The 13,707-nt window shown below is 44.0% G+C and overlaps 1 protein-coding gene across 1 annotated transcript in view; it reads right to left on the bottom strand.

Moving 5' to 3' along the window:
- Positions 1–13,707, bottom strand: part of T265_15091 (hypothetical protein) — a gene marked incomplete at both ends in the record, with an annotated part of 77,999 nt that overhangs the window by 13,491 nt on the left and 50,801 nt on the right. The window contains 3 exons of the mRNA XM_009176542.1: positions 1,621–1,802; positions 2,008–2,354; positions 5,662–6,036. Coding sequence (XP_009174806.1) covers positions 1,621–1,802; positions 2,008–2,354; positions 5,662–6,036 — 904 coding nt within the window. The remainder of the gene's footprint in view (positions 1–1,620; positions 1,803–2,007; positions 2,355–5,661; positions 6,037–13,707) is intronic.

The following is a 13,707-nucleotide window of genomic DNA, read 5'->3' as shown; positions in this document are numbered from 1 at the left end:
TTGACGGTTCGACAATAAAAGTGAAAAATCTTAGGGGAGGCCAAAATGGTACTGACAGAAACGTGGGGCAAATACTGAATAACTTAAACAGAAACCCTTCGCGAGGAAGCAATCCTGATAGATCCCATTCACGTTTTCTCTTAAGTGCCTCATTGTTTTAGTGTCTATTAAGCCAGTTTTTCCCTTTTGTTAATATCGCAAAGGCATTTCCGTCCTAACTCGGCCACGACCCTTTCTGCAGTACCGCCATATAGATGTGCACTTTGACCCCCCCCCCAAAAAAAAAAATACGATCACCTCTGAGATGATCAAATATGTTTGCAGTTTTCGAAGTTGTTTTGGGAATACAGAGGGTAAGAAGAACAGAGGACGATCAGTTTTCATGTCTTGATTGCGATTAAATGAGCAAATAAGGAAAGCCATGTGTAAATCAACAGACAGCCACAAATTTTTGACCGAATGTGGTGACAAGCGGATAATAAACGTATAGGAAATGGGAAATTTCAACGCGGAAGACAAAGGTCACTAGAAGAACCTCGTGGAAATGCACATCCCACTTCTCAGCAGAGACAAAAATCAGTTGACAGACAAGTCGGTCAATGTCTTAGTACATAAGTGAGGCGGCTGTTCATACAGAATGTAATGGACACTGATGTTTTTCAATAGTTAAACCACCTTTAACCACTACATATTTATTGGCTTGAGAACCATGTTCTGGAAACAACTTCTCAAGTTTTCCTATCAAAAACCCTACGAATGAAGTCAATGATTCAGATTCTGACTGGATGGGAGCAAAGTCTTGGTTCTACTAATCACGTCATTCTCATCCGATCATTGCTGAGGCGACTGAAATCAAGTAAGAATGCCTTCCTCTTAAGTTCGTTATTCAACCGGATTGAATTAAACAGGTAGAAAGGAGCTGATATCAACAGACCAGAACACAAACACAAATCTCAGTCAGAAGTAGAGTAATTCGAAAAACTGTTTCATGTCCCTGTTAGTTGACTTGACTATACTTCGTACGGACAACTGCGATAACAAAATCCAGTCAAATTTCGTTCATAAAAGATGTGTTTTCAGCAACCGAAGCAACTTACTCCACTTCAGTTGTAGCCCCATCGACAACTCAATGATCGATCGCTACCCCCAAACTACGCTCCTCACACACACGCATAACATTAGGTATTCTGGTAAGCACAATCAGCTAAGGTTGATTTAAGTCGTTCAGCAGTGGTTCAATCAGTCTTGGTACATATAAAAACCGCTGCCAAGGTCGGTTCGGAAGAAAAGTCGAATTCAAAACCGAAGTACTTACACAACTATCAAGAACACGACCAGTTCGACTGGCACGGTTCATGCACATCTCGTTATCAGTTCATGGTGATTAATGATCAAGCCTGAATTAACACTATTCTGGGTAGATGACATCCACAAATACGCATGAATATAATTCGTGATCCTTGTGTGAGCTTCTCTGCTCTAACACAGTGTCCCTGTAAGTTTAGGTTGCTAACACTTCCAGCGGACCCATGCATTCAATTGGTATTGAAAGGAGCGGTAAGTTCTTGAACCTAATGATTTATGGCATAGTAGCTTAGAAACACAGGACAAGCTACTTACCATGCGGCCACCACAAAAGGGCTGTCGGTCGCATCGTCCCACCGTATCGAGCGAATTATCCCGAGGTAGACATCATCACGACCAGAACTGAATTCAACAGTATCCCCCACCGATACGACCAGTCCATCAGAGTCTCGTTCAACTGAACGGCAGTAGACTTGTCCGTTTCTCCTGCGCCTGAGCTGGAGCAGTGTGGGTTAGGAGGTATAGATGGGAAAGTGTAAGCCGACTTAGAAGAACTATGTAAATTTATGGCCGATAACCGTTGTGAGGTCATCTAAATGTCGTGAACAACTTTATCAAATTGATCTTCCGGAAACAAGCTACGACTCTGCGTCAAAGCAAGGGTCTATGATTCTAAGACGAAAACAACCGAAATTTACTCACCTTCTCCAAAATGTGCCATGGAGATGCGTCTGAGGAGCTGCTAATGGATGATAGCACATCCAAAGACACATCGTTGTCGACCAGTGGGTTGTTTCTCACTAGCTTGTCATTCGTTGCTGATGAACAACTTCCGCGTTGTAGCTCGGGCAGATCAGAATCAGAAGGGCAACTGGATAACGTAGAGGAAGATGCAACACTGATGTTCACACCGTCGCCAATAGGCCTCGCACTGAGTGGGGCATTACTGGTTGGTGCCATTTTTAAATCTGGTCCCTGAGATGTCGCACACAAATTGGCTGTTGCTGTACAGGAAGCTGACCGAAAATTTGTAGAGGAAGCTTTTCTACCTGTAATGTGAACAGTCATGTATACAAAACGCACATTCACACATTCATGACTGACGTCAGACGAGGATAATTGGAAAGATACCGGTGTAAAGGTTGGTGAACAACGAAGTCAATGGGCAAACATAAGCTATCAGGTTAGCACAAGTCGTCCCGTTCAAAAACAGTACACAAAACATGTACATTTCTCATCCAAACATGATCTTGGAGAACATGAGATAGTATGTAGGAAATTCAGTGAAGTACTTCAACTACAAACTTTCCTTCAGAAAATTCACTGCCTGTGAATTCAACTCACACATCCTTAAAGTTGCATCGATTTTGTCCCCCACGAAAAATCAAATCCATTCCTTGGAGGAAGTTATCCCATAGCCAGCCACCATCGGCGTAAAGACGATTTCTTCATGTATACTTCGCATGTTCGCCCCGTATAGTCGGGGTCGATAGACAAACAAATGTCGTTCTCTGTACAGCAGATATGAACTATCTGAATATGGACGGTGGCGTCATTGGAGCGTTTACTACTATTGGCATTTCGGCTCATAAAGGCATCGAAGAAACCTCAACCTATCCACCATTTCTGGCATCCACGATGCTCTCCGTGAACTCATTCCAACGACCTGTCAGAACAATCCTCACGTATTCATCTCTTGTAAAACTTAGGTCACTTCACACAGGGAACGGCAAAAGGCTACACAACCCCTTCCCCCGCTGACTGTATAAAAATACTCCCAAGATGTCCGGATTTGAACGTACAGTGAAGCTCTCCTACCACAAACGCTTATCGGCCTGATGGAAAACGACTGCTCCAGGGACGGATGGAGCTGTTGCAACAGGACGTTGGTCAGTGGTCAAAATGTCATGTTCTAGGTAGTTCGGTTCTTCGTTGATTTCAGATGAACTAGAACGGATACTACAGATGTGATGCAGGTACCAGTCCCACTCCGCCATTAGCTGTGATCACGCAACCCCCATACTGGTCTTTGGTTTGTCATTAGGCGGCGCTGAGTATTCTCACAATGGAATTGAATTTTCGAGAGCTACAACGTGTCCCTACTGAACCAAAAGATACAGGCAATTGAGTTCACGGTACGAGTCCAAACTGTTGAGCCCCAACCAAGCATCTCGGGTCTAAGCAATGCTAGGGAAGTATTCGATCCATTCCAGGGGTCTGACTGCTTCAGTGGACAATGAAATTTGGTGAGCTGTGAAAATACGGAAGTAGAGTAGGATGATTTTTGATGTGAACACATACGAGCAAAATGTAACATTTTTGGCGCCAAACGTTTTATTCCATTTGCAAAGATTTGCAGCTAAGAGCATTGTGCGGCTAATGGGCCCCCATTAGGCTCACTTATGCATGTCAAAGCCCGCGTGAGACAAGGTGAAGGCGATTAGTGTACCTTAACAGCAAATTACATGTCTATTCAGGGCGCGTTGGGAAGCGCGAAACTCAAGGGCTTGATTCTGATTGGCCGATATTCTCACCAATCAGGGCGCGCCTTCTTCTAGCTTGCAGTCAGTGTACCAGATAGTTGACCAAAGGCAGTGGTTTTCGGTTAGCGCGAGCATCACCACTAACTGTATGGTAACCAACATTGACCGCCATTTACCAAGAAAACGCTACGTTGGGTTGCACACAGAATTGATTCTATGTGCTTTATGATGGACCAAGTCAGTATGGGCGAAGAAGTACGAATTACCCTTGATTAAGCGCTACTTAGGTTAATTAATGAAAAATCCCCGAAATGACACTATTCGCACCACTTCGAACGGTTGCATGCCTGCAAAGTTTGCGGCCACCTAAAACCCATGCGGGAATGAAACCATAATGACCAAGAGGGTCCTTTGCACGCTCTAACATTATGATGTTCACCAACAGTGGGCGCATGGCATTTGTTTCTTGAGCGTATTCGCCAATCAGGATACAACTTCGGTATGCCACTTGACAGCTTGGCGTGTGATGCAATCGTCCATGAAGTTAAACACTATTGGGGGCAGTGAACAGCCTTGTTGAACTCCCTAATGTCATCACAACTTTGAAGTCTCTCCGCTGTATCTTTGAAGTACGATCTAAACTGCGTACTTAACTTCTCTGAAACACTTCCCGATTCCATCGTAATTATATAATAATAATCATTTTATATATCATATTTATATAATTTCTCGATTTTGGAGTAGCGTACCACCCGAAGGTCGATGAACTGTGTAAAGGTTGGCTGCTTGTTTTTGCGGCATAGTTTCACAATACAGTGTGTTATGAAGAGTCGGTTACTGCGGTTAGTATAATTGGTTTGGTCTATGCAAGTGCTCTGTTCTTGAAAACAATGACAGAGTTTTTCTCTCGGGTTAGATCAGAGTGACCACCAAGTGCCGACAGTGGTTGCTATGGCGAAATACATATAGTGCTTCGACTAGACTGAAATTGTTAATTCCAAAGTTTCACGTCAGTTACTCCGATGGACTCAATCTTATGTGCTTAGCAGCACCTAAGCTAACTTTTACCGCCCGTTTCGATGCTGAAACTGGATTTGATTTGGAAGTGTGACCTGAACAGTTCTCGTCAGTGAGTGCATGATGCTGAGGTGTGTAGCTGGCCAGAGAGTCGTGAGAAGGATCCGCGTGCCCAAAAACTATATGACCGAATGAGGGCAAATCCTTCACGTTGGTGAGGTGCAAAACCATTTTTTGATAGTAATATAATGGAGAAAAGTCGGATAATTTATGCTTCGTTCGTCATTTATCTGAAACCAGGGGATGTTCACAGAGAAAGTTCCCAGCCCCCACCCCCACCCAAAAAAAAACGCAGAACTTGGCAAGAAGCACACTTGATAATACACTTGTCCCTCCAATAGAGATTGCAGTATTTGTCCAGTTACTTCTGAATGGGCAGGTCCATACTGAAAAATGGGGAGTGTTGGACAACTCAGGCCTCGATGTGCACGTATCAGTTGTCTCCTTTGAAAAAAACTATTTGTCCAGTTACTTCTGAATGGGCAGGGCCATACTGAAAACTGGGGAATGTTGGACAACTCAGGCCTCGATGTACACGTATCAGTTGTCTCCTTTGAAAAAAAATACTCATCCAGCTGTAGCACCCTTTCGGTGCTCAACTTCCATGCAACCCGAAGGAAGCACGAGGGCTGGGATGCTGCCAGGTTGCCCAAGCCTAGACAGGGAAAGTCGAGAGGCAGAGGTCGGGTTCGAACCTCGAATCATTTATAGACAGTTTCGTATAAACATAAAAGGAACACGAATCCCATAGCTTATAGCGTGTGACTAGCCTGGTCGAAATTGAATAACAACTTACTTGTAATACGACACCGAATTGTTCCATTCCGTTCGCTGCCATGTGCATCACTGTTGCTCGAAATTGTTGCCGGCGGAATACATCGAGTCCGCTTGTCGGAAGAGTTAGTGGATGCACTGAGATCACTGTGGTGTCGAATTCTTCGTTTCAATCCGCTGCAGGTTGGGTGCGGATCGAGAAAAGATCGACGGCTTGGCGAGGTAGCTTGTAGAAAAGGGCTCGAAAGTCCTTTTCCTCTTGTCTCACTAGCTAACTGATACAAATTGGTAAAGTGGTCTGGTAGCATCCTGATATGATCAATAGGCACCTGGCGGTGATCTCCATCATCGAAATCCACCGCAACACATCTCGGTCCAACGATTTCATCGACAGAAGCTTGACAGTTTAAAAAAATCATGGGAAACCGAGGAATGTGTGAACAGTCAGGAATGAAATGGACTCGAAATACTTCATTGTAATACAGAAGCGCTGTCTCAGATGTAACCAAATACCTTTGACTAATTAGAACCCTTATACTTCCAAATGCGATTGTGAACTCTGACTATAAAGGTGGAAACAACAAAGAGTTAATTTTCAAGGTGACTCGGTGTTTTGCCAAGTAGAACCTAATAATGATATCTCCATCTATGCGCTCTGGTTGCTGACAGTAACTAGGATCCGCTGGGTAAAGTTTCAACGGTTCGTTGATTCTCCTTGAGTAGAGAAGGCCAGAAGAGCATAGGAAACAGCCAACTCCTATTGAAACTGTGTCCAAACCTGGACGCGTTCCGATCAAGTATGAATGACTCGAAAGAACTCGCGATATAGTTCTATCACGGTGGGCGTTCATCATACAAAGGAGTGAATGTACATCCAGACATGCCCAACCTATGAAAATTTTCTATGGCGAATAATGTCTTAAGGAATACGCTTCGTTGGTCCAGAAGTGAGTGAAAGGCTTACAAAGGAAACAACGTTTCACAGGGGCTACGGACGATGTGGACAAAGAAACAGTAAAAAACGTGAAAAGGCTGTGGACTGTCTTCCAATCTGATGAAACCGATGCAACTAAGAATAGTTTGACGCGAGCTACAGTCCTTGGAAAACAGTGGTCGTTAGTAAGGATTCCGAGGTTTTGAGGTAAGTGATAAAACTGCAAACCAGATGCCTGTATGCCTTGCGCAAACGCTGCACCTAGCCTAGCTTCCTGAGCCCCCTCTGTTTTGCAAAGGTCATCCAACCAACTCAGCTGAACCACTCACGTGATCAGAGTGAAGCACATCGTATGACTCACGCAAAATTGCCCTTCCTGCCCATACTTGACTAAAATGGAAGTCTGTTCGATTTTACCTAGCGATGTTTCGTCTGACCTTAACGTTCCTCTTGCACAGTGCTTGACATTTTGTGTGGTCCATCACTTTGCCGTACAGCAGCCGCAAAAAAAACTTTTCCAGGATAGCTCAAAGTGCACCCACAGTCACCTTGTTGTGGTTACGTGGGATTTCTCTTGAAATCAATACTGCTCAACTCCCAACAAAGGCCGCCCTGTGTAGTGAAATTCCCTTTCAGGAAGAACAACCAGGGTGCGAAATTCCTTCACTGGAATTCCGGAAAAATTGCGGAGATATCACAAACGGGAGATTCAGCTGGGTTCCAGGTGAGTCTCCCGAAAAACCAAATTAGTTTGCAAATGAGTGTATATTCGCTAATTTCGTACAATTTGGTATCAAGTAGAACACGAGGTTGATGGAAACCCGGGGATTGCACCTATCTGATGAGCCCCAAAAAGGGCGAAACCGTTCATGGGCTGTCGACGGATTTTCAACAACTTTACGAATAGCGCATTACAAATATAAATCTGTTTGATCTTAAGTGATTAAATTTCCTGCAACATGATTTTCACCCGTACAAGGCAAAATAAGTACAATCCCTCTGTAGACACTTTCCGTCGGATAAGGTGATTTGTTTGTTGCTCCCTTCTGACTTTATTTTGTTGGTCAAATTTGTCTCAGCAGGGACAAACTATCAACCAAGTAGTGATTCTTAACAGATGGTTCCCAAACGCCACACAAATTACTACATTTATCCACCTTAGAAGGAAAGGATCACCTTTTACAGTTTGCATCTTTGAAAAGATACAATTGTACACTTGTCTCCTCTTAGAAGGCCACATCAAACAACCGATCAAAAGCAGTCCCTTCTGAGAAGACGCTTAGTATAGAACTATGCTTTGCGGGATCAAATGAAATTGTTCTCTTGCGGGTGGTCTGCTGCGACGGTGCTCAGTCTAGAGACTGCATACTGCGCTTCGAAACAAGTAAACAGTTCGGCTTTATGTCAACAAATGCGTACGTACCAATACGCGCCTTCTCAGTACACAAAACCACGTGGTGTCGGTGTGAACATTTTTTTCGGAGCTCGGAGTTTTCTCGATAATAGAGGCAGCCCTCACTGGACAGGCCACACACTACAACACCCGCTTCTCACAAAAGACCATTTTGGGTTGGGTTTTTCAAGTTTCTTTCAACAATTAAGGACCTTCCACTATCGTTGGTTAGATTCGTCGCCAGTGCGTGACAGCAAATGAGATAAGTTTTGGGTTTTACCGAAATACACTAGTCCCTCATTCCATAAACAATATCCTTTCTATTCGTCCCATGGTTTGTGCATCGCAATCATTACATTGGAGTTTGTACATAATGCTGGAATTCATCACGGCTTTGATAGTGCTCTCCGAACTGTGTTTGTAGTGTGCAGTCTACCTTTGCGTTGTACTCTCGTAAGATTCCTCTAAACGGTTCAGAAGCTTTCGAGAAAAACACTCATCTGAAAACCAGTTTGGTTTTCACGAGGACTCAAGTGGAATCTCTCGTTTATGATATTCTACAACTGAATGTGCTGCACACAGGCCGCCTCATGATTCCATTGGCACGATATTCGAGATATCGCAGTATATTTTCATAAAGGAAACTACTCACAAGGTTGCTAAATACTCTTCGACAGCCCACGATCACTTTCGCCCTTCTGTTTCGGGCTCATCAGGTAGGCGCAGTTCCCGAGTTTCCGTCAACCTTATGTTCTACTTGAACTCAGCAGCTTTCCTGGTGTAAGGAGGTGTAATTCCCTTGCGTTTTCCTTGCGCTGTTTAATTGGTCGATCTACTACGTTTTTGTTTCAGGAGTCTCCATGTAGAATAACTTGAATGACCTTTTCTCTCGTAAACTTTGCATAGACCACCCGGATTCTATAAACAAAACGGCATCCGAACAGCGGATCTAAACACACAGCAACACCATAGAAACTAAAGCTAACAAGGAAGGACATTTATACCAAGGAGGCCAGAGGACAGATCACCTGAAATTTTTTACCAGGTGGTTGTCGAGACAAATACGTAACCAGATCGAATAAAGAAAACACAGAAACCGCGAGGGAATTACACTCCCCCCTTATATCAAGGGCACTTCTGAAATGATTTCAAGAACCTTACAAAAGTATAACATAACAGTAGCCCACAAGCCTACGAACACACTTCGTAGAGTAGTAACAAAACCTTGAATAAGGCCAATGTCACATAAAAGCCCTAAAACAACGTGGGACAAAGGAAGGAAGAAAGGAAGCTAACTAACATATTGCATGAACACCAAGTTTTCGTTTGGAGAAATCACCAGTTTTCACCTGTCTCCGTACACGGAGATCGAGATGGACACCAATCCAACGGGAGCTGAATCAATAAAGTAGCGCCAGGTAAAACAAAAAAGGAACGTGAATTTACGGAAATGCAGTACCCAACCCAGGTATCTATCAAGAAACACGATGAGGTTGATCAACCCCTGAAAACAAAAGAACGCCGGAACCACCAAGCTCAGAAATGCACACGAAACCCACGGAGAGGCCAACAGGAAGTAATATACACAGATGCTGCCAAGCCACACGCAAGACAGGACCAAAAGGCTAAAAAGAATTTGCGCAGTGAGAAAGAGCCACACCAACCAGTCAGAATGCATAACAGTAGACCAAAACGCCAAGAACTTCAGAATAGACCAGTCAGATCCAAGAACGAAAACCACCAAAAATAGGTGTCAAGCTGACAGGAAGACAGACAGATAAGCAAGATAGGATATACGCAAACGGGCTAATCCGGACGACAGAACAGGACCATGAGATAAACACATCCGAACGTAGGCAAATATGACCACAAGGAGGCTCGAGTTACAAATGGACCAGTCAGATACATAAAAGCGATACTTCTACAACGACCAATCAGGTAAGTTATCAAATACGCTTTAGAAATGATACAAACGCAAGCAGGCCCGGAGGAGATAACCATCCGGTCACACACTGACAGTACCACCTAGTATGCTGACGAAATATTTGCAAGCTAATTGCCAGGCCCGGCGAATATACCGACTGTCACCTGATCAAAAACCCGTCTGCGCTCTTCTGTTTAGTTGTACAGTCAGTTACGGTGTACTCGCACGGAGAATCCCTCAATCAAAACCTGTTGGATCGCTCAGAGCGACGTAGTTGAGAGAACAACAGGACAGCAGTGGAGGAGGTTTATTCGATCACACTGTTTTCTAAATCCAAATGCAGGGATACCCCAGGTACAACATTGTTATCAGGTGATAAATACAAACCCCTGTTAAACTTCCATCACTTATACTGTGAGCGCAACTCAAGTCAAATCCAGGAGTACGCTTAACGAGAGTTAAGCTAAAACCGCACTTCCAAAGCATGGAGTAGGTCAACAGAATGATCTTGCCAAAGAGGTACACGGTATGTGCATGATGCTATGCCTACCAAATTAATCGGTTCTTTAGGAGACCACTGCTTAGCGGAGGATACAACTACATCAAAACAAAGGTTGAATGGAAAAGGATCTGGTGGTATTTCATGCATACGGCATATCTACACATCAGCGTTGGACAGAGTGTAACACGCCTAAGGGAAGGTCTCCTCAGGACTAACACGTAACGCCACTTCCAAATACATCCTGTCAGAATCACACCGTTCAGGTACCACATCGACATGCGCTCTTCGAATCCCCAATACATCACTCGTTCAAAGAGAGGATCGGCACTCGATATACCATGGCTGGAGTACAGGAGACTAGGTGAGAGAGTCTCGGTGATCGGTTGGAATAAACTGATGGTATGGACCCAGAAAACTACACTGCGCAAACTGTGTATACTGAACCATGGGGGAGGAAATCAGCGTGCAGCAACCGCCCCTAGTTGACCGACGCCAGCTGCATGATCAGGATACGCTACACGGCTCTGATATTTGATTGGCTAGCGTTAATCCACCGATTACAACGTGATTTACAGTGGATTTTAGTAAGCGACCAAACACATTTGGCTGGAGGCAACCATGTTTCATTACACATCTGCGGCAATCATTTTATATTAGACTGCCAAATTCGGCTAGACGAACAAAGGTACAAAAAATTTACTCTTGATTAGAAAGTTGGAAAGGTCTCAGAACAACATCAAAGCGAATTGTCGGTCTGTAAATGTTCAGGTTGTCGATGCAGACTGTGTGTGTGTGTTTCGAGGTGCTCGATCAGGTATGGGAATAGTGGCGCACAAACGATCGTTTTGTTTTGCGGATTTGCATATTCAGTTTGCAAACTACGGAAATTATATGTGCGAGCGTATGTGCTGGAGTTACGAGAATTTATTAAATCATTGAAGCACAGATGGAGTCAAAACTGCTACACGTAGCAGACAAAACATATCGCCAGTAGGATTGCAAGTAGTACAAAACTTTCACGTCCATGTGGAGTAGGATCACCATCTCTCAAATTGCCCACATGAAAAATGACAAGGGTAGAGTGACTGAGTAACTATTTCCGTAAGATGATAACAAGCATTAAAACGGAAGTGTGTGTAATCGACGGTCACTGAATGCTAAAATTGGTCATTAAGACCGGTTTTATGAAAGTGATGCATGTATATCCTTCTGGTCTATGAGAAAATTACGGCTTTTATCACGACGCTTCAGGGACCAACAGGCTAGCAAGCGCCACAAGAGCTTCACAATTCTAGAACCCAGCTTTTGAACCATATTGGCGGACTGAAGAATGAACACTGGAAGAAGAGAGAATGCCTTTTGGGATGTTCAAAGTGGGTGGACCAGCATTGGAAGGTGGAGTTTTTCACCTGACTTTGGAGACCTGAAATGTCTCACAAGAGTTATGGGACGCAGAGTCGTACCACCTTTCAAAGGGAATCGAGTCAGACAGAAAACAGAGAAATAAGTCTTTTCTGCACCGCAGGCAAAATCACGGCACGCTGCCCACTCAGGTTGATAATCTGGAAGAAAATACCCCTGAAGAGCAGAATGGATTCCGAAGCGAAGGTAGCACGATTCCCCTCATCGTTGCAGTGTGCCAGCTTCAAGAAAAATGCCAGAAACGGAATCAACCGTTACGAAATTTGTGTGTTGACTTCATGAGGAAACTGACTTCGTGGGTTGTTCTCGGAAAGCTCAACTGCCTCAAAAAGCCAGTAACATTATAGATTCCCTTTGCACCAGTAAGTGCCTGAGTATCTAACTGTGGAATGAACTCTGTCAAGTTCGAAACAAGCAACAGAAATTGAGAACTTTTGTTCAAATCTGTTCAGCTACGATTTGTGCTGAAAGATTCGGTGAGTACCGATCCAACCCTTTCTAGGTGATCACCTCATCAACTCAAAACGCCTTTTGGCCAAAACGAAGCTACAGCAGCCAAAGATGTGTATGCTGTTTTACGGATGACTGTGACTTATACGCACATTTAGAGGTGGAACTGCGGCGAACAATCACTGCTTTTGTCTTGACAGAATCTAGCTTTGACCTGAATATTAATGGTTTAAGACACTCGTCTTTCGCCAGCCTGCCCAGAGTTTACAATAAAGGGCATCGCCTATGCATATCAGTGGACACAGCACGTTGTGAAAACTTCCGCTAACTCGGCAAAACCTTCTCCAGACTTAACAATCGACGTTCACCTACATGCTTGTGGTACCAGGCTGCTTTCGATTGCGTACGTAAAGGCGTTCGGATCAATTAAAATCTGCACATGAACACAAAGGTCGCGGTGGGCCAAGCTGTTGTACAGTCTCCATAACAACAGGACAACGAGACGTGGACACCCTATCGACGATACATTAGAGTACTTGACCAGCTCAACTTATGCTGCATGCGCAAGACATTAGGAATTAAGTGATCAGATCGAATCGCGAAACGATCGAACATAGAATCGACTGAATCAAAAGCGCCTTATTGCGTAACAGGCAAAGCTGGATAGGTTATGTAAAACGAATGATCGATAGTCGCATTTCACAGTAATCTGGTTTACTGTCAATTAAAGAACAGGACTCGAATTCCAGGACGCCAGAAGTACCGACATTGTGAGAGCTTCCATACAAGTTTAAAAAAGTCTGTAATCCTAGTTTCAGCTCTGATACTTGATACAGCGACATGTAGAGATACCGTCTCCACTGTCTGGAGAGCTTTGACGGATAACACTTCTCATCCACATCATCCAGAACGGTTATCGAACACAACCACACCCACCTGAACCTGGAAAACTCCCGCTCATGTATACCTGAGAAGAATCGGACTCGTAGGCCCTCAAAGTACCAATTCCAAACCATCACGGAAGCGGCACTGAATCTACTAGATAAGTTACTTGAGTATGAGTTCAACAACTAAGCCCGAATTTCTGATCAACCTCGGTCAGACTACTTTTATAATACAAAATGACAGTACTCGTGATAATCTGACTACTGGTTTTCTACCCTGTTATTCATTCCTACATACGAGGCGCCGAGTGTGACGGTAACTTGTCTTGAGGAAGAGCGCTTCGTCGCTGAAAGTTGAAGAAACTCACGGATGAGGCCAGAGCTTTGGTATAAAAAAGCTGATGCTAGTACTCACTGCTAAGTCATCATGACTAGGCCAGATAATAGCTCCCATCAAACCGCTGAACGTTTTGCCGCCGGCATCAAAATTAGCATATCACCACCCTAACCAACAATTGTTGACAGGCAGAACCGTTTCGGAAGCCACTCCATATATATA

Source organism: Opisthorchis viverrini (assembly GCF_000715545.1).
Source record: "Opisthorchis viverrini unplaced genomic scaffold opera_v5_344, whole genome shotgun sequence".
NCBI lineage: Eukaryota > Metazoa > Platyhelminthes > Trematoda > Opisthorchiida > Opisthorchiidae > Opisthorchis > Opisthorchis viverrini.
Note: the sequence above shows the minus strand (reverse complement) of the source record. Positions and strands in the feature narration are given on the sequence as shown.